This window comes from Rhinolophus sinicus, linkage group LG16 (genome assembly GCF_036562045.2).
Source record: "Rhinolophus sinicus isolate RSC01 linkage group LG16, ASM3656204v1, whole genome shotgun sequence".
NCBI classification, from domain to species: Eukaryota; Metazoa; Chordata; class Mammalia; order Chiroptera; family Rhinolophidae; genus Rhinolophus; species Rhinolophus sinicus.
Genome location: NC_133765.1, coordinates 20,194,443 through 20,215,357, shown reverse-complemented (window position 1 = coordinate 20,215,357; position 20,915 = coordinate 20,194,443). Strand labels below are relative to the sequence as shown.

At 49.0% G+C, this 20,915-nt stretch overlaps 1 protein-coding gene and 1 long non-coding RNA gene across 2 annotated transcripts; one reads left to right on the top strand and one right to left on the bottom strand.

Annotated features, from left to right (window-relative positions):
- Positions 1–453: 453 nt before the first annotated feature.
- LOC109453401 (uncharacterized) lies at positions 454–5,661 on the top strand. Its single transcript, XR_002138282.2, has 3 exons — positions 454–575; positions 2,993–3,046; positions 5,523–5,661. It is a non-coding gene; the product is annotated as an uncharacterized LOC109453401 (long non-coding RNA).
- Positions 5,662–6,195: 534 nt separating this feature from the next.
- LOC109453400 (SEC14-like protein 3) lies at positions 6,196–19,145 on the bottom strand. The gene is made up of 12 exons (XM_019743067.2): positions 18,975–19,145; positions 16,808–16,883; positions 16,499–16,542; positions 16,310–16,369; positions 15,100–15,288; positions 14,058–14,153; positions 13,419–13,479; positions 12,169–12,252; positions 9,877–9,983; positions 9,366–9,505; positions 9,101–9,270; positions 6,196–8,249 (listed from the first exon to the last, which is right to left on the bottom strand). Exons 1-12 carry the CDS (start codon positions 19,026–19,028, stop codon positions 8,128–8,130), a joined length of 1,203 nt encoding a protein of 400 aa, XP_019598626.2. The 5' UTR covers positions 19,029–19,145; the 3' UTR covers positions 6,196–8,127.
- Between the last annotated feature and the right edge of the window lie 1,770 nt (positions 19,146–20,915).

The following is a 20,915-nucleotide window of genomic DNA, read 5'->3' as shown; positions in this document are numbered from 1 at the left end:
CACAGGCCAGTTGTTCACACAGAGAACTAACCCGACTAGTAGAGAGAGGGTTAAGGTAAACTCAGCTTTCGTTTAATACCATTTGGTATCATCTGAATCTTGCCATATAACAACTCCAACCCTTAAATATTTCTGGAACAGCCTTTCCTGGAGAGTTTCAATCTGAATTCTACATCTGGTAGCTGCACATAACCATGGGCATATGGTAGCAGGACTTCGGGCCTCGGTTTCCACATCTGTAATATGGGCAGCCATGTGGTTCACAAAGGGTGTGTGGAACACCCCTCAGTGGTGCCTGCAATGGAACTCAGTGCTGGTCAAGCTTATTCGAGCAATTTCCCTTCAGTCTTCCCTCTCCAACTACCTCCTGCTGGGGAACTTACCAGGGCTTGTCCTCCAGTCTGACTATGGGGACCCCCTGGATGCCCTTGACCTGTGGCATCTCTTTCTCTGCAGCCACCCAGCCCAGGCTGCTCCTCGGACAGGAGGCAAACACCTCTGCTGTAGCGAGCCCATCATGGACCTCGTCTGGCCCTCGGAAGGACCCCTCCAAGGAGCCTTCCTGGTACTGTATGGTGAGTCTTGGGCTAGTGTGTATGGGTGGGGGATAGAGTGTGGATCACTGAGGATTGCCCAAGGATTAGGGGAGAATGTGGGCCATGAGCACCATCCTTCTTCTGGCCTCAGTCTTCCACCCCTGGGTGGGACAGGTGTGTACCCATTTGGTAGATGAGGCCAGGGTAAGAGAACTGAAGTTCAACCATCTCTCTGAGCCTCCATCATCCTATCTGTAAAATGCGTATAACAAACACTCCTAGCCCTTCAGGAATAAATGGAATTATGGCTGTGACCTACCAGGCATGCAGTAGAAGCTTGTTAGGGGGTGGCCATGACTATGTACGAGGAACAACCCTCTCCCCTCTCTTGTCTCAGATGCTTTGCCACCTCCCTGTGAGGAAGACTTGTGGCTTACCCTAGAAGCCTGCAATCAGCCAGTGTTACACTGGGCCATGAAACTCTGCGTGGATGAGTGTGTAGGCTCCCAGAGCCAATACCTGAACTGCTTCCAGAGGAAGTACACCCTTGTCTTCAACTAGGTGTCTGTGGGTTTGCGGGTGGAAAGGGAGGGAGGGCAGAGAGCTCATTCCTACCGTGGGGTTTCACTTAGCTGAGCTACTGGTATAATCACATGGAGAGGTCTGTCTTGTTGCCCTTGGTGGTTAATGACCCAGCATTTTTTGTGTCTGGTTTGAATTTACCTGGGTCTGAACCTGTCCACCTGGGCTGTCTTTCCCAGCCAGGGTGGCTGCCGTAGCCTTAGAGTCTTGTCACTCATAGCTGACTTTGAAACTTCTGCCCTTTGCTCAGGCAGAACCCATCTGTCCCCAAATTCTAGTAATGGGGCAGATATTCTTTAACGTGGTTTTAAGGAGCAAGAAGGTCCCATCGTGTGAGCCTCTCCATGGCGTCCCAGGAATCTCGTTCTGGCCACTCTCCAAGCTGATGAGTCCCTCTATCACCCTTGACTATCCTCCTCTCAATGGGCCCCAGGTCTGGCCCTTCGTCCTGGCAGGATAGTGAGATGCTGCAGTTCAGCGTGGAGGCCTCATGTCTGATGATGTGGAAGAGGATGAGATGAGGGCGATATCCTAGGCCCAGATGGAGGTGTGGGGATTCTCTTCCTGTTACTCTGCTTCCCCTTCCAGGACTACTTTGGGCAGAGTTGAGGGTCAGCCAAGGAACAGGGTACTGGATCCCCCCATAGAGTTTCCAGATTTAGCAAATAAAAATACAAGATTTCTGCTTAAATTTGAATTTCAGATAAACAATGACTTTTTTAGTATAAATATGCCCCAAATATTGCATGAGACATATTTATACTAAATTTTAAAGAGTTAACTGGGTGTCCTATACTTTTACCTGGCAATCCTGACACCCGGGAATGGCAGTGGGATAAGGGATTGAGAGCTGACACCTAGAACCCACAGCCCTGGATCTGGCTTGAGCTCTGACCAAAAGACGAGGCCCTCACGGTCTCACATTTCTATGTGTACAATTAAATCTGGGATCAGGGGTGGCCCAAGGATCCCCAAGGGGGTTGGGAAGGCCAGAGAGCTTTTGATAGATGTGATTACGTGTGTGTGTGTGTGTAACCTGGGTACCATGGCCTCTGATTCTCTGGATGCTAAAAGCCTAGGGCTATGGAGTTTGTCCTTTATTTGCAGTAAGATACTGTCATCACGGGAACTACAATGTACAAAAGACAGCTTACACCGCTTGGAGATTGTCCCAAAATGTTGCTAGAATTTCCTAAATCCGTACATCTCTGTCTAAGAGCCACACTTTTAAGAGCTGTTCTCAATGTTACTTGTTACTTCATCTATAGAACAGAAAATGAAAATCCTGAAACTCAGAGAATCACTAATACTTAGGCATATGTTAAGGTCGTGTTTTATAAAATAGGGTTATATGTGCCATTATAGGACCTGTTTCCCCCCCACTTACTATCAAGTACATTTCTCTGCAGAGGATGAGACATACATCTTTGTGTTCTCCTATGAAAGTGAACAGCTACATAGAATCCAAGTGTCTGGCCAAATTGTAACTTAACTGGTGCCATATTGTGGAAACTACACAAGGGTTCCAATCTGTGCCTGTTCTACACCAGGGAGGCAGCGAGGAAATAAATACTTGTGCGTAAGGGAAAATCAGGAGAATTTTCCCTACCTCAGAGCTGTTTGCCTCCTGCTGGAGGAGCAGCCTGGGCTGGGTGGCTGCAGAGAAAGAGGTGCCACAGAAGAGGTGCCACAGGTCAAGGGCCTATAATGGACTGGGGCTATGACAGTCACAGGTTGACCTGGCTTCCTCCCTGCAGTGCCCATTTGGTGGGGGATAAATGAGGCATAACAGAGTTCAACATGGATGGCTGTGTCGAGGACCATGGTTGCCCAGGAGGGGCCTTCTCACCCAGGGCTGGTGTTCTTCCTTCCAGGTATGTCGTCTGCTGGATGAGCATCTGGAAATCCTGTTTTTGGTCCTCATACATGTAAGCACTCCCGGTTTCAAGCTGTGGGACACTGGGCAAACCCCTTCCCTTTTCGGACCTTGGGCCCCTATTTCTGAAATGAAAGCATTGGCCATCATGATGCGTGGGCCCTGGGTTCTGGAATTTGGGCACTAGGGAGAGGCAAAAGGCCTCAGCTGGATCTGTACCAGGATGTTTCATCCACACCATGGGAACTCTTTATCCTGGAAGTGTAGGTAGCCTCTCCTGGGTACAGGTAAACCAGGGAAAGGAAGGTGCAGAGAGGCCAGCCAACTTCCTGCTTCCACATGGCTAATATGGCCATGCTGCGATTGGGGTTTGGGGCAGGCCCTCTCCCCTGGGCAGACTGTTGTCCCCCTACCTTCCTGATTGGGCATGTCTTTCTGTCTGGACCATCAGCAGCTGGCAGCTTGCAGATGATAAGTGGAAAAGCTTAGTGTGTGACTGCTGTGACTTTGGCTGTTCCCACCCAAAGAAAGGGCAGTTTCATGGTAAGGTGGGGTGGGGCCAGGTCATGTGGGCCACTGGGGACCTTTGGCTCTGTGGGTCGATAGATGTCATTGAATTGACCTGGGCACGGGCTGTGTGCTGAGGGCCACCCCCCAGCAAGATGGTGAGTTGGGGGGTGGGGTGGGGCCACGAAGAGATCATGGCTTGGGTGGGGTCAGCTGTGGGCTGGCCAGTGACCTGCAGTTGTGTCTTCTGTCCTGTAGGTGATTTGAGGAGAAAGTTCACTCTCCTTGGTGCCAGGTTTTAGGATGATAAGCTCATAACTTATTCTCCTTACCCCCTTTACCAAGAAGAAATAACAAGCAAATACCAGGGGTGCCAAAAAAATGTGGACACATGATTTGTATTCATCTTTTGTTATCGGTATAGATCGAATATTACAATTTTAATACAGTTTTTTTCCTTTATTAAAGTGTGTGTACATTTTTTTGGCACCCTCTGTATATAACCATCCTAGACACTTCAGATACTTCAAAAAGATAAAATCCTACAACCCAGATCTTTGTTAACTAACATCTTAGGGACATCATATCCAGGGGGCTTTTGATATATATATATATATATATATATATATATATATATATATATATATATGTATATAATGGTGCAGTTTTTGTAATATTTTATAATATACTTGTGTAATACTTTGCAAACAATCCTGAAGGTCTCTTTTACATTTATTTATTTATTTAAGATTTTATTGGGGAAAGGGGAACAGGACTTTATTGGTGAACAGTGTGTACTTCCAGGATTTCTTTCCAAGTCAAGTTGTTGTCCCTTCAATCTTAGCTGTGGAGGGTACAGCTCAGCTCCAGGCCCAGTTGCCGTTGTTAGTTGCAAGGGATGGAGCCCACTATCCCTTGCGGGAGTCGAGGAGTTGAACTGGCAACCTTGTGGCTGAGAGCCCACTGGCCCATGTGGGAATCGAACCAGAAGCCTTTGGCATTAGGAGCATGGAGCTCCAACCACCTGAGCCACCGGGCCGGCCCTCTTTTACATTTATGATGCTGTAATAATAATAATCCATGGAATGGAAGTGCTGGAATGGAACTAGTACCGTGCAAATGGATATTTGTGTTGTTCAGTTATTTTCTCTTAAACCTTGCTAGGTGACACCTGGCTACCTCCTGCCCCCATTTAGCAGATAAACACAAGCCTGCTTAGGGGAGTAAACCAGCTCTGGGCCTCTGCCAGGGGCTGGATGGGGAGGAAGATTCGAAGGCAATCAGCTTCCCCTCCAGAGTTCCTGGGGGAAGAGGACACATATAGGGTGGTCGTGAGGCTGCTGAAGGTCAAGAAGCTTCATGGTTTAAAGATAGCTGCAGGGCTGGAAGGCAGCCTAGGCCCTAAAAGGACTGGTCCCTCCTCCACCATCCAGATTTATAGACGTTTGTTCTTGCTCCTGTCCCATCCCCAGCCACACCCAGCTTCCTCTTGGCTGCCTGGGGACCACGCTCAGGGGGCTGGCCCTGGCCGACTTGGACATCCAGGAGATGAGGCCAGTGGCTGGGGCAATGGAGACAACTTCTGAGGAGGACATTGATAAGACCTCCTAGTCTAACATCAAGGAAAGCTGGGGTGCGGTGGGCCCTCAAAAAGACAACTAAATAACCCTTTTATACACGTAGAATCAAGTTTTCTATTTCTCTAGTGCTCTGGCCTTGCCTTAGCTCTCACGTGTTGGTACGATGTGTTGGGGAACAAACCTGACCTCTTAACTTAATGATGTGAAAGTGAATTCTCTGGGGAGGCCACTGTGGCAGTGGGTTCCTGGTGATGGTGGTGGTGGTGGTGGTGGTGCGGGCAGGATCTGTTGCGTAATTAGCACCAGCGGGATGTTGGTTTATTCTCTGCCCGTGGGTTGCCCTGGCCTGGGGTCTGCACAGTAAGTGGCCGAGACCATCAAATTGGTTTCCTAGCATTTCTGAGCTGTGCGAACTGAAACTTAACTTTCCTTTATACACAGTGGGGAGCCTGCAGGGCTTGATTTTCCTCTCCTTATGCTGCTTGCTGACAACTGCTGGAGTAGGGAGCCTCATCGGCCACGGCTACAAGATGGAGGCTCTCTCCCTCCCCGTACTTCCTCCTGGACACTCAGAACTGGAACTAAGCATCTGGCCCTTGAGTAGATCGGAGACCTGGAGGCTGGAAGCTTGGCAGGCTGCTTCCCCCCAAATCTGGATGTGGAGTGGGAGCTGGGCATCAGGGGATGCTGAAGGGTACTTTTTTGGTTTTTAGCTCCAGCCCTGGCCTAGGCTCCTTGTACTTCCATGCCTCCTGCTAGCAAGTTCCCCTCTGCTCAAAGTGGGGTGTATGAACGGCAATAGAAGTGCTCGGACAAATGCTAGTGTCCAACAGCACTGCTCACAGCAGCCTCAGACCCCAGGGTGCAAAGGGTCCCCCCTTGTCATCCTCCAGCCCTGCTACAGTGTGGGGGCCCTTCCCTCAGCGAGCAAGGTGAGACCCCCCTGTTTTTTCCCCCTGCACCACCAACACTGAGTCAATGTCTCCCGAAGAACCCACGGCATCCTTGGCCCAAATTGCAGGGCTTTCCATCTCTTCCAAGAAAGTGAGTCCATCTCCCTTTCTCTGCCTCAACCTCATGCCTCGTTTGCAGGGTGGCCAGATAAAATACAGGATGCCCAGTTAAATTTTAATTTCAGATAAACACCAAATACATTTTCAGTATGTTCCCAATATTACTTTTTTCTTCTTTTTCTAAATTTGATAACACTCCCTTCTTTTTCACCTTCCCCACACCACAGCTCAGAGAGTTGGCAGTACTGTCCTGCGCTGCCAAGTTGCTACAGTAACATGAATTAGTGGTCGGAGGGGACAAGCAGAGGTGATGGCAGCTTTAGCTCCAGCCCTATTTTTGCTGCTCACCGGCTGAAGGAAACAAGGCCAGTACCTTTTGGGAGCTGTTTCCCACCTATAAAATGGAGGTACGATCCTGTGCCTATAAGTGCAGACAGAAAGTACAAATTGCTGCCCAGCATTTACTTGCTTAGACTTGGAGTTAGACCTCCTCTCTGCCCATGGGTGGGCTCATTCCAGCAGGCCTGGCCCGCAGCTCTTCCCAAGGACCCTCCCGTGGAACCAGTCACACATTTGGTTCCCACCCACTCACATTCTCTCTGTAATTCAGCGCTTCCTGGTGAGAGTTGTGTCGGGACCTGGGGTTCAAGCCAGCATCTCTGTGTCCCTGACTCACAGCAAGAGCTTCCTGGAGCCCTGGTGTCTCCCCCAGTTATCCAGAGTTGATGTGGGTGTCAAGGGGCCATGCTTCCCAGAGGCCACGCAAGCAGTGGACAGGATGCTGGGCTGCAAAGCACAAGCCCTGCCCTGCTCTTCTGTGAGTTTCCTTGGACAAGTGGCTTAAGCATTGTGGGTCTCCATTGCTCCAGCTGTCCAATGGGCATAACATCTCCTCTACCTAAAAACTGGGATTGGAGAGGGTGACATCCGGGACACTTCTGGAAGCTCTAGGACAAACAAATTATTCCTTCTCTGGTTTGTAAAAGTAGGGCCGTAGGGAGGCCATATTATGGGGCAATTAAAAGCAATGTCTTTGGAGTACAGAAAAAATAATAATAAAAAACCCTTGGGTTTGGGTCTGCTACTTAAGAGCTATGTAACATTGGGTGAGTGACTTCACCTCTCTGAGCCTTCATTTCCTTATTCATAAGATGGCCATGATAAATGGCCTTGGAGGAGGCATGAGAATGAAATGAGCTAAAGTCATAAATCACTTGGCACCATGTGTGGTACATAGACAGCACTCACTGAATGATAACTGTGATTTTTTTTTTTTAATTATTATCGCCAGGCAGCAGCTAGAATCAGATGTGACTTCCTTTACTTCCAGGAAGATTCCTGTAATTGCTTCAAACCTCAGCTAAGAGTTCCAAGAAAAGGGGACGAGGGTGAGAGTGATGGGTGGGGGAAGCTGTGTGCCCTGAGTCAGAGCCTTATGTAAGCATCTCCTACCTAGGGGTCAGCCACTGCCAGAAATCTGGGGGCTGATTGAGTCTTCAGGAGAGTCCACCATCCCCTCCCTGGCTCTGTTCCTGTCCAAGGTGCTGAAATATGCCCAGGCTCTTATCATGTATGCCCATGAATCACCTGCTTCCTACCTCCATTTAATTTCACAAGAATACACTGAGCACCTACTATATAAGGCGTAGAAGTATTAATAAAAAGAATTTAAATACAGCTCTAACTCAAGTTGCTCGTAGCTCATAGGGAGGGGATTCAAGCACACACAAATGCCTTAAGAGAAGTGAGGGCAAAGGCTAGGGGATTTACTTTCCTACTTCTTGGGTTTCAGTGACATCCACTTCTTGCTTTTACCCTTGCTTTTTCCTCTTCTGCAACCTTGGTATCCTCCAAGGCTGTGCCTTTCATACCTTTCCTGATTTGACCATATTATACGACTGTTCTCCAAGGCAGCTCTTTCTCTACTCACTAATGTCAGAGAGGAGAACTAACAGTTTCGGGGGCAGGGGAGAGGGTAGGATATACAGAGATCAAGCAGAGGGTCAGGGGTCTCTGAGAAGTGAGGGAGCTGCCTAGACAGGGGTGAGCTCCTCGTCGTATTTCTGCATGCCCTCGTCTGGGAGCAACACTTCCACTGTGAAGCTGACTTTCTTGGCATGGACAAAGCTGTAGGTGTTGTCGAAGCGCAGGACATCTGAGGGGACAGAAGGACAAAGGGGTAGTTGGGCCTGGCTTTACACTCCCTGTGTTCCTGCCCCAGCCATGGGGGAGGACGTGCTGTTTTTCCCACCTGCTGTTTGCCAAGCTGGGCCAAGTTTCCACCACTCCTGTTCCTTTCCCCATAGGAACCACCACCCCTGAGCGGGGCTTGTAAACAGACACTGACCTCCTCCTGGCATGTTTCCAGACTGGCTTTAGTTGCACAAACTAGCAATGAGAACAATGGCCACTGCATCCCTTTGTTTCCACACCTGGACACTCGCATAATGGGGGGGGGCAACGGGGTACAGTTGGGAACATTAGAGGCCTCCCAGCCCCCTTAGATGACGTGGGGTGCTGGGCCAGGCCTCCTTGTGCCTTCTGCCTCCTCAAAGGCACCCTGAGAGGCAGGGGTTGTAGCCTCTGCTTCACAGGTAAGCAAACCAAGAGTCCACATTGGTAAGACTTTTGCCGAGGGTTACACAGCTACCACAAGGCCGAGGTGGGACCCTGCTACCACACTCAGCTGTGTGACTTTGGATAAGCTGATTTACTTCTCACAGCCCCAGTTTCCTTCTGGGGAGAGTTGCACCTGCTTTATTGTCCCTTGCCTATGTTCTGTGACCCAAGGACTCTCAACTCCTTCAGGGCCTGTGGGTCGCTGGTTCTTGGCACACAGTAGGTGCTCATGAGTGTGGACCAAATGAGTGTGGACTGTGAGAATGAATGGCGCTAACCTAGGCTGTGTGTCCCTGGGGGGGGGCACTGCCCCTCTGTTTCCACCTCTAAACCATGGACGGATGACTTCAGGCTTCTGGAACTGAGGCCCAGCTGGGGCAGACTTACAGACACCAGCTTCCGAGCAGGTGAGGGACCCATCCTCAGGCACCATGTGGGCGTTGTAGCGCTGGCTGGACAGCACCTCCGTCATCTCCCCTGCTCGCTGCCGCTCCCCCATCTTGGTCTTCAGGAAAACCCCGAAGCCGATGTCGGCCCCATCTGATGCAAACTGCCACCTGTGTGGGGGTGGGGGGAAGGGGACAGGTAATTGCTCTAGGGGCCCCTGAGGGGCTAGGCCCCAGCCAGGGGTGGGTCGGTGACCTGTCCCTACCTGAGGACACAGCCTGGGAACAGGATCTCGTACTCCACCTGGTGAGAGGAGCCGCGGCTGATCTGCACTGAGTGCTCGTACTGCGTCTTCACCTGGTCCCGCACGTACATGGACTTGGGGATCTCCCCACCGTAGTTGATCTGTGGACACAGGACGGGATGGGCTTGCTCCCCTTCTCTGGCTATTGCGTTGTTCATGCGATTTCATGCTGTTGCTCCTGCCTGAGACACTTGCACCATCTCCTGGAAGTGTCCTGCTCATCCTGTTCCCCCCATCCCCTGACTCTCCGGTCTGGGTCCGGGCCTCCTTTGGGAGCTTCCTTTTGCAGCTCACCCCTCTGGTTCAAAACTCAGCAGAGCTGCTGAGGGCTCCACGAGGGCAGGGCTGTGACTGTTTAGTTCAACCCCGGGCTAACAGGGGTCTCTCCACAGACATTTGTGGAATGAATGAATGGGTGAGAAAGAAACTCAGATCTACTCCCCTCCCTTTCCCTGTATTGGGGCTCTTGTACCTTAGTTAAACATTTGGGGTTCCCATCTGGGTCTGTCATGGTCCCCCCAAAATGGGCAGGCAGTTCCTCAGGACTGATGAGTTTCAGCAAACCTTCTTTCCAGTTGTCTGGGGACAGAGGGGTTGAAGAAAAGTTATTGGGCATGGAGAGGACACATCACCCCCCGTTCCCACCAGGAGGATGTGAGCTTGGGGAGAAACCATACCGGAGCTAGGCTGCCAGGGCCGATTTCCTGGCCTCCCAGGACTTGGGCTTCAGAAAATATTTTATAGCATTGTGTTGCTATGGAAATACGTTTCCTTCTGGCTGATGGGTTTGCACATTTTTAACGGTCTCCCAGTCATTAGTACTGAAGATGAGAGTTATCTAATTGTCTCAAGGAGACTTTAAAGCACAATTAGGTCAAGGACCTTGTTACGGGCTACACGGTGTTTACAAGGTGTGACAATTAAGTTTGCAAACCTTGTTGCAATGATACTGCTAACCTTTTTATATATCAGAGGGATTATTCATTGTGAATTTGTACCAACTAGACAAACAGCTAACCAAGTTTACTATTTGGAAGTACTGAAAAGTCTGCGTGAAAAAGATAGACGACCTGAACTTTCCCCCAACAATTCATGGCTGTTGCATCACGACAATGCACCAGTTCACCCGGCACTGTCTGTGAGGGAGTTTTTAGCCAGTAAACAAATAACTGTATTGGAACAACCTCCCTACTCACCTGATCTGGTCCCCAATGACTTCTTTCTTTACCCGAAGATAAAGGCAATATTGAAAGGAAGACATTTTGATGACATTCAGGACATCAAGGGTAATACGACGACAGCTCTGATGGTCATTCCAGAAAAAGAGTTCCAAAACTGCTTTGAAGGGTGCACTAGGCACTGGCATCAAGTGCATAGCTTCCCAAGGGGAGTACTTCGAAGGTGACTGTGGTGATATTCAGCAATGAGGTATGTAGCACTTTTTCTAGGATGAGTTCGCAAACTTAATTGTCTGACCTCGACCGCGTAAGTGGCATATCCAAGTCAGACATCTTGGTGGGGGGCAGACAGCCTTGGGTCTTTGAAAGGACACCCCCTGCAGTTGCTAATCACCACAAACATAATGCCCATCACTGTTCTTTGTGCCCTATGCAACGCTCTAAGAGTTCTGCGTCCTGGGGTGTCTCTATGTCCCCACCCCTATGATCAACCCAGGCTATCTCCCCCCCACCCCACTATGGTCATGGGAGATTCTTTACCATCAGTGGGATGAGGGTGAAGATCACAGTGCCTGGCACACTGAGGCCAAATGCAGAGCCCTGTGTGCCACCAAATAGGGCAGAAGCCTAGACTTGGTCCTGGAATGTGGTAATTACTCATACTGCTCCAATATTTGGGGGGGGGGCTACCTTGTGATCCACCCAGGTCCCTACCCCAGCAGAATTTAGCAGAGCCAGAGACTAAGGAAGGGAGAGAAATCATGGATTTGTAAGATTCCTCCCCAGCCCCCAGATCCTCAGATCTCCTGATTTGATGATCGGACCATTCTGCTTGCGAGAAGTTATCCTCCAAGCTCAGGGTAATTGGTTTGAGTTTAAGAACTATTTTTCTATTTCTTTCTCTTTCCCTATCATTTAAAACTATAACAATATTTTCTACTTATAAAAGTAATACGTTATTATAAAAACTTAGGAAATACAGAAAAATACAAAAATAGACTTAAAAACCATCTGATTTCTTGGCATCCACAAATCAACATTTTATTGTAATTGCTTCTAGAAATATATTTTTGTTTTTACAAAAATAAGATCATATTATTCACGCCTCTTTATAATCTACTTTTTAAAAAGTTACTGACATTCCCCATGACATCAAATCATTTTTCATGGTTGCCCAGTAATTCACGAAATGGACACGTTAGTGTCCAGTCCCTTCTTGTTGAGCCTCCCTTCTCTGAACCATGTCTCCATATCCTGCTCTTCTTCCTCATCCTCCTCATCCCAAATAGCCTTTAGAAGTACTGAGGTCATGAGTGTTGAAAGGAAAGTGAGGCCCACAACTCAGAGGCTGACTAGCAACCAAACTGCAACCAATAAGGAGGAAGGTGTAGAAAAGCCTTAGTCACCAAGGACAGGGAATAAGGCAGAGGTACCTGGATAGACTCTATAGTGTAAGACCCATCTCACTTTTGAGAGGGAGGAGCCTTTGATTCTAGGTGACATGTGGATCTCTGGACGGGGTGATGGACCAACCTCACTCCAAAGCTCATGCCCAGAGGTCAAGGGAGGGAAGTGGAACTACTTACTTCCCAGCACTATAATTTTTCTACGAGTGTCCTCACTCAGGAATGGCTTCATGAGGTTGTAGCCCACAGGGAAGAGTTTGGTGGCTGGAGAGATATAAACAAAGATGATGGGGAGAAAATAATTCCATTGGGCCATTCTCTCTTTAATAGTCATAGCCAACAACATGGAGGAATCATGAATTACCTTGGCAAATTCCAATGCCCTCCACCTGACAAATCATTCGATTAACTGGTCACTGGTCAACCAACAAACAAGCAGCCAACTAACCAACCATCCAATCAATCATCCAATCTATCAACCAACCAATCAACCAGCCAACAAATAGCCAATCAATTCATCTTCTAATCAGCGCACAAATAAGCCTACCAATCATTCAGCCAACCTATCAAATAGTCAAACAACCAATCAACACATCAGCCGATCAGCAAACCAATCAGCCAGTTAGACAGTCTGCTAACTGCCAAACCAACTGCTCCCTCCAAGCAACGAACCATTCAAACGATCAACAGCCAAATATCCAAGATCAAGCTAAATAACAAACCAGCCAGCCAATGAACCAATCTGCCAACTAGCCACTCACCCACCCACCCAATCAAAATGCCAACTACTCACTCAATCAATCAAACAAGCCAACAACTATCCAACCATTCAACTATCTAACCAACCACCACCAGTCAGTCAACTAGCCAGCTAACCAACTGGCTGGACAACTAGACAACCAACTAAACAACTAATCAACCAGCCAACCATCAAACACCCACCCACCCAAACAACAACCATCCAAATACCCAATGAGCATCCACATGGCTCCAGGCCTGTGAGGGATACAACAAAAGTGGAGAATCAGAGACCCTGGCTTCAAGGAGTAGACAACCCAGAAAGGGAAATAGGATGAACACACACAAGACAACTGGTGGTCCCCAGAAGGCAGCAGACAGAAAAGGCTAGTCTGGGATGTACCAGCCACCAGTGCCAGAGATAGTTTGGGGAGGGAGAGATCAATCTGGCAGGAGACGTGAGGGGGCATTCATGGAAGAGCTGGGGTTGGAGATGCCTCCTCTTGTAGTAAGGCCAACCATAGAAGTTACCATTCATGGAGCACTTACTCTGTTCCAGGCACTCTAAGTGATTTGCATGTAGCCACCAAACAATCTGCCTCCCACTACCCAGGGAAGAAGGCACGATTATCATCCCCAGGGAACAGATGAGGAAACAGAGGCACAGGGAAGTGAAGTCACTTGCTACACACCTTTCACAATGAGCATGGACTTCAGGGTCTCTGGATAATTCTCTTCAAGGAGGCCAAAGAACTGTGGAACCAAGAAATATCCCATTAGGGCCCACTCCGCATCTTCTCCTACCCCCATCGCCTTTGCAGTCTCCTTTTTGCAGGGTTCAGAGGGCTGTGGAGTGTTTCCCCTCCTTCCATCACCTCCAGTGGCACCAAGAGGAGACCTTCTCACCTCAGACTATTGTAACAACACCCTAATAATAATTACATAATAATTATTTTTAGAGTAGACATTATAGTAATAATAATGACTACTGTTTATTAAATGTTCACTATTTGCCGAGCTCTATGCATACAGTTTACCTATCAACTCAATGAAGTATCTCTATATCCCTTTGAAGTACGAACTATTGGTACTCCCCATAACTTGCTCAAATCACAGACTTAGGGATGACCCTGTGAAGGGTTTGCTGGAAGCTGGCCCCTATGGTCTCAATACAGATTGTCCCTGGGGTCTAGGAAACATATCATCTTTGGCTCCTGAGTCACAGTGACCTTTTACTTTTACTAAATCTTGTCTGTGAGGAAGCAGCCAGGTCACAGCATGCCGAGCTGGTCATTAAAGCAAGGAGGGGGTGCCTGGAGCTTTCTCCTTACCTCCTGGTACAGTTCCACCAGAGGTTTCCAGAAGTGCTTCAACCCCAGGCCCTCACAGTCAAATATCATCACAATGGTTTCAATCTTCCTGCCCAGCTGTGAGCATGAGAGCAAGAATCAGTCCCAAGGTTCAGGTGCAGGCTCAGAACTTGGGCCATGGTGACCCTAGCACATGACCCCTCAGGGTTTCTCCAAGAAAGAGTGGACAAAACAGTGAAGACATTAACCCACCTGTCCATCCACCATCCATCCATCATCCATTATCCATTTATCATCCATCCATTTGTCTGTCCATTTGTCCATCCATCCATCCATCCATCCATCCATCCATCCATCCATCCATCTTTCCATTAATTGACCCATCCCTTCACCTATCCATCCATTCACACTGCCATAAATTCATTCATTCCTCCCTCCCTCCATTTGTTCAACTGTTATTTATTAAGCACCTATTTTGTACCAGATACTGACAGTATAACATATAATGTTCAATACTTTGTACTTCTTGTCCTCAAAGAGTGCTTGTACACAGTCTGGCTGGGGAGACTGACAAGCAACCAGGTCACCACAGTCCTGAATAACTGCTAGGATGGGACAACATGTGAGCTGTGGGAATACATGTTTACTCAGACAAGGGCCACAGAGAAGATGACATCTAAATTTGAAACCTGAAGCATAAAGAGGAGATGGATGGGAGGCATGTGTGTGCGTTGGGAGTATAGTTATCCAGACAGAAGGGCTAGCAGGTCAAAGACTACATGGGAATAAGGATAACTAGCATCATTGAGAAATACGTTAGGCCCTGTGTGCTAGGCCATATTCTTGCATTATCTCTTAATCTTTGCAACCATTATTTATTACCCCTGTTTTGTAGGTGAAGAAACAGGCTCATGAGGCAAGGTGACTCTCCAAGTCTGCACAGCTGGGAAGTGGCAGAGCTGGTATTTGATCCCAGAGCCCTCTGACCGTGACAGTAGAGAGAACAGGTGCTCTGGCAAGCTCCCCTGCCCCCAGCCACGCCCCCACTCATCCTGGGCCTCACCCGCTCCGTCTGCAGGTCACACTCCTGCAGGATGCGCTCGCAGTCCCTCATCTTGGTCTTGAGCAGGTCCTGCTTGGTAACTGAAAAGAGCAGGCCCTTGGGGTCAAGAGGCCCGATGATGTCATACCACACGGGGCAGCCGTCACGGTCATAACCGCACAGGCCCCCAGGCATGTACTTCTGGATCACCTAGGCATGGAAAGATACATGGAACTTGGCATGATGCTCCTCCTTGGAGAGCCCCCAGACCGGGCTGACCAGGGCGGCCTGAGCCTAACGCACCAGGTAAAGCCCTGTCTCTCCTGTGGAGGGCGGCACTATTGTCCAGGTGAGAAAGCTGAGGGGCCTGCAGGGGAGGACTTTGTTCACAGCAGGTATGTGTGTACACAGTAAAGCCAGGCCTGCCCGAGACCTCTGGGCTCCTTAGTTCTTCCCCCAACCTCTCCCATGTCCGTTTCCATGGAAAGGAGTTGGGCTTAGTGATGGAAAATATGGATTCTGAAGGTCAACAGACCTGGTTCAAATACAAACACTACTGCTTCCCTGCTGTGCATCCTTGAACAAGTGACACCACCTCTCTGAGCCCCATCCCATCTCTTCTGTGAAATGCTTTGGAAAATTCCTCCCTCACAGGACTGTTGTGGAAAGTCCCCAAGACCATGTTGGCAAAGCACAGCTCCTGGCTAGAGCCTATGCTCCACCAATGAAGCTATGACCATTCCTTTACTAGGACGCCAGTGATGGGACTGTCCTCCGTAGTGTCTTGGTGGGCTAAGTTTCCTTCCCACCCAGGAAAGATGATTTGAGCAAGGCCCTAGAGATGAGGGCGCAGAAACACACTCTCACTGTGGTGGTATAGATCCCGGGTTCAGGGGACAGACAGGTCTGAGCTCAGGGGGCTTTGGGACTGTGGAACTTTGCATAAACTTTGATGGGCCTCAGTGTCCTCATCTATACAATAGGGACAATAATACCCACCTTACAGGGTTGTGATGATTAAATAAGCTCATGAAGTTAAAGTCAACCCAGGTCTGGACCTCATAAGCCCCCAGAAACTACTCAAAATTTTTACAGGAGAGGTACCTGCAGGCCTGGGGGTTCCTCAGGCCTCTCAGGCTGACTGGTCCCCAGTAACCCAGAGGCTGCTTGGGGGGTATGTCTGGAAGACTGGGTTGTGTGTGTGTGTGTGTGTGGGGGGCTGTTGGCTCACCTCTGGGGGCTGCCAGTCAAGGATGTGGTCAATGTCCATGGTTTTCCGGAACTCCATGTACTGAAAAGGAGATGAGTCGTAAGGCCCCACTGGGCTCCCAGCACCCCTGAGGAGGGGGTGGAGCAGGGGCTCAAGGCATGGATTGCTCCCACAAAGCCCCTCCCCAAATCTCAGGGGGATGTGTCTCACCTTGCGGAGCATGGCTTCCGATTTCTGCAGGTCAAAATTCCGAGCTGTGGGAAGATGGAAAGAAGGTGGGAGGTAGGAAAGAGGCTGCCTTGCAGTTCCCTCGTCCTGGTCCTGGGCAGTGGGAGCTATGGAGGGCACTGGGAGCCTGGGTGGGACATTCTTTCCTGCCCCCTCCCCTCTCCTGGACCTGGGTGTGTGGAACAAGATGGTATGATTGGATTCCCGAGAGCCATGAGTAGACCTGGAACAGGTGGGACCAGTCCCCTCTCACTGTTCCCTCACCCTGAGCTCTCCCACCTCAGCCCTCACCTCGGAGCCAACGCAGAAGGAAATAATCATCAGGGTTGGGCAGGGCGGGCAGCACATCCTGGATATTTTCTCGAAACTGGGAAGAGAGATGCTGGTTAAAGTGGTTTTCACACTGAGCCTTGATCCTTAGACTTAGTGATTGTTTTCCTCCTCCATCCTTCCCTTCCGCAGGCCTCTGGCCCAAGATGATGGAAGGATGGGTGGGCAGATGAATAGGAGGAGACATAGCTCATTGGATGGGTAGGTGAATGGAAGGAACGTTAGATGGGTGAGTAAATGGATAGAAAGAATGGATGGATGAGTGGGTGGGTGAATGGGAAAAAAAGAAGGAGAAATCAATGAATGGGTGGATGGAGAGGAGAGATGGGTGGGTGAATAGAAGGAAGGAGAGATTTGTGGGTGAATGGATAGAAGGAGGAATAGATAGATGTGTGGGTGGGGATGGGAAGATAAATGGAAGGGAGGATAAATGGAAGAAAGTATAAATGGGTGGGTGGGTAAGTGGATTGGAGGATGGGTGTATTGTATTTCCCCCTTATCTGTGGGGATACGCTCCAAGACCCCCAGTGGATGCTTGAAACCATGCATACTGAACCCTATATATGAGCTCTGACAATTAAGTTCATAAACTCATCCTAGAAAAAGTGCTACATACTTCATCACTGAATATTACTATGGTTACCTTCGAAGTACTCCCCTTGGGAAGCTATACACTGATGCCAGAGCCTAGTTCACCCTTGAAAGCAAATTTGGAACTTTCTGGAATGACCATCAGAGCCGTCATCATATTACCCTTGATGTCCTGAATGGCATCAAAATGTCTTCCTTTCAATATTTCCTTTATCTTTGGGTAAAGAAAGAAGTCATTGGGGGCCAGATCAGGTGAGGAGAGAGGGTGTTCCAATACAGTTATTTGTTTACTGGTTAAAAACTCCCTCACAGACAGTGCCGGGTGAGCTGGTGCATTGTCGTGATGCAAGAGCCATGAATTGTTGGTGAAAAGTTTAGGTCGTCTAACTTTTTCACGCAGCCTTTTCAGCACTTCCAAATAGTAAACTTGGTTAACTGTTTGTTCAGTTGGTACAAATTCATAATGAATAATCCCTCTGATAGCAAAAATGGTTAACAACATTGTTATAACAAGTTCGAAAACTTAATTGTCAGACCTCGTATACCAAGTTTTTTTTCCTATACATACATACCTATGATAAAGTTTATTTATGATTTAGACACAAGAAGAGATTAACAATAATAATAGAACAATTATAATATACTGTACCAAAATAGAACAATTATAATATACTGTAACAAAAGTTACGCGATTGTGGTCTCGCTCTTTCTCTCTGATAACCGATCTGATAGCTGATACAATACTGAGTGACTAACGGGCAGACAGCTTCTACAGTGTGGATACACTGGACAAAGGGATAATTCATGTCCTGGACAGGACAGAGTGGGAAGGCGAGGATTTCATTATGCCACTCAGAATGGCATGCAATTTAACATTTACAAATTGTGTATTTCTGGAATTTTTCATTTTATATTTTCAGACTGCAGTTGATGTGCATTTTGTATTTTCAGACTGTAGTTGAAGCCTCAAAAGTAAAGCTGAGGATAAGGGGGCGACTACTGTACTGTAGTCTAAGTTTTTTTTTTTTTTTTTTAATGTGTCAGCCCACCAAGGCTTCTACCTGTTTTTCATCCCATTTTCTACAAAAACATGGTTAAGGACCATGGGTCCTCTTCCCCATTGACTGTGAAGATGGTACATCCTGCCCTGTCTCTCTGGCTCTTACAGACAAGTCGTTTTTCAGGGTCCTGGCGAAGAAGAGGGAACAGTCAGAGGGCAGACCATTAGCATCCTTAAGCTCTCTCCTAAGGGGCCTGGGGGGTTGGCAGCTGCCAAATAAAACTCTCTGAATCTGACTTCTGAATGAGAAGAAGTCAGGCTTGATCTGGAACCCACGCTATTGATTGTTCCCTCAACCCCTTCTGGGACAGGGCTGATGACACTGGGCACTGTGAGACCTGACCTTGGGGGAGGTGACAGCAAAGAGACAATGTCAAGGACACTATGAAACAACAGAGTGGGGCAGGGTTGCAGCCACCACCACCCCCTCTGCCCCTCAGCCCTTTTCCCTGGAGCTCCAGGGGAAGGGGCTCTCACCTTGGCCAGGGTCTCTGCCTGCTTGGGGCTCAGGTCTCCAACTCGGCCACTCATGATGCTGGGTGAGGCTGGAGGAGTGGGGACTCCTGCAGGCAGAGGCCCAGCCTGGTCTGTGGCCCTGACTCAACCGGGTCTTTTGCCCCCACTCCTGGGTGTGGCTCTAGGACCTCCTCCTTGGCCAACCGTTGAATTGCACATTACATAATTGGGATTAAGTGAGGTCCTGTGTTTGGCTCTGGGGCAGGTCCGAGGGGTAGGCTGCTATGGGAGGGGTAGGCGTGCTGGGTGGAGGACGCTGGGAGGAAATGAAGCTGGCCTCCCGTGGTGTGGGAGCCCAGGCTGAGTGCTTACAGAACTCCCATCAGTGTTCCCAGGCCTCCAGAGGTCACTGGCCCAGAGAAGAGGGGGATTTCAAGGGGAGTGAGGACTGCTCCCTGCAGGCACCCCGTCTCTCCCAGCTTCAGTTTCCCCATCTCACTAATGAAGGGATTCTATATCTAGGGTCCCACCCAGCTCTGACAGATAGGGATCAGGGACTCAGTCTAATAAACAACAGTTCATTCACTTTGTCTGGGTGGGAGGCTCATATTCTTTTTCTTTTTTTTTTTAGACAGGTGCTCTGTTAAACATGAAAGACATTGGTTTAAATTTTTTTTTTTTTTTTTTTGGGGAATATTGGGGAACAGCGTGTGTGTTTTCCAGGACCCATCAGTTCCATGGCAAGTTGTTGTTTTTCAATCTAGTTGTGGAGGGCACAGCTCACTGGCCCATGTGGGAATCGAACCGGCGACCTTGGTGTTATGAGCACTGAGCTCTGACCACTGGGCAAACCAGCTGCCCGAGGCTCATTCTTTTGCAACAAGTGTCCATATTCAAGAAGAGACAGGCTGGGACAGAAAAATGGAATTCAGGTGTCTTTGCTGAAGATTCGTTTTCTCCACAGGGCCAACACCACTTTTCCTGATGTCTTTCAAATTTTATCCTGCAGTGCTGGCCCTGCACTTTCGACATGGGGCAGGTCTGAGCAGTCCCCCACCCTGCAGCCGTCCCTTCTCATCGCTGAGGTCTTGTCCAGAATCCTGCATCCCCTGGGCCCTAAGGGAGAGGTGGGGCATGTTGATGGCCTTGGGGCAAGGAGGATGTTTCTTGGGATTTTAAACACACGATTAGTGAGGGGTATCCACCATCTATGCAAGGTGATGAGAAAAGCCCAGAAGGTCCCCCGTCCTTTGATTGGTCATGTTGGCTGATGTTTCACTTTCCCATAAGACCTCCCTTTTAAGATGGCATCTCAGAGTGTCACTTGCCTCATTGATAAAATGGGGCGGTCCACACTTGCCCTGTCTTCCTTACACGGTTAGAAGAAAGATCTAATGAGATATATAGGGTCATGCACATCTAAGGGATTATTTTCCTCCAGTGGTCAGATGCTCCGAGAGGGCAGAGGCCATGTTGTCAACAACTGCCTATAAAGAAATTAAAAGTGCATCAGCTTGAGACCACAGCATGTCCATGTGGCCACATTTTCCAGGCCTTGAGCGTTCTGCGTGGGCTGAAACCACCCCTGGGCTAGCCTTGGCCCCAGAAACTGGGCTAGCCCAAGCCACTCTGCCCAGGGCTCTCCTAAGGTCCCCCTACCCCTAGGGCATCCTGGGGCCCCACCTCTGGGCTATCTCGGGCCTCTTTAGACCACCTGATGTGAGTTAGTGCTGGATACCTTTCTTGCTCTGGGCCCCTGATAGAGTTGGGTCCAGAAGGAGAAGGAGGGGCCATTTCTCTTTGTGTGAGGCACCTGCCAGAGGTCCTCAGGAACAGTTAGATAACTCTCCACACCCCAGTCCTGCCCCACTTCACATTCCTGCCTCTTTCTGCAAACTCCTGGCTGCTGTCCACACCCACTTCCTGCCAGACTGGCAGCTTGTGGAGATTTGGTTCCTCCAC

Bases quoted from the DNA above. Each gene is read 5' to 3' on its own strand.
- LOC109453400 (XM_019743067.2), bottom strand. From the start codon at position 19,028: ATGAGTGGCCGAGTTGGAGACCTGAGCCCCAAGCAGGCAGAGACCCTG. The intron at 16,370-16,498 runs GTGAGACACATC...TCTCCTTTTCAG, and splicing joins CGGAAGCCATGCTCCGCAAG to TACATGGAGTTCCGGAAAAC. The intron at 13,480-14,057 runs GTAAGGAGAAAG...TTGGTTCCACAG, and splicing joins TGGTGGAACTGTACCAGGAG to TTCTTTGGCCTCCTTGAAGA.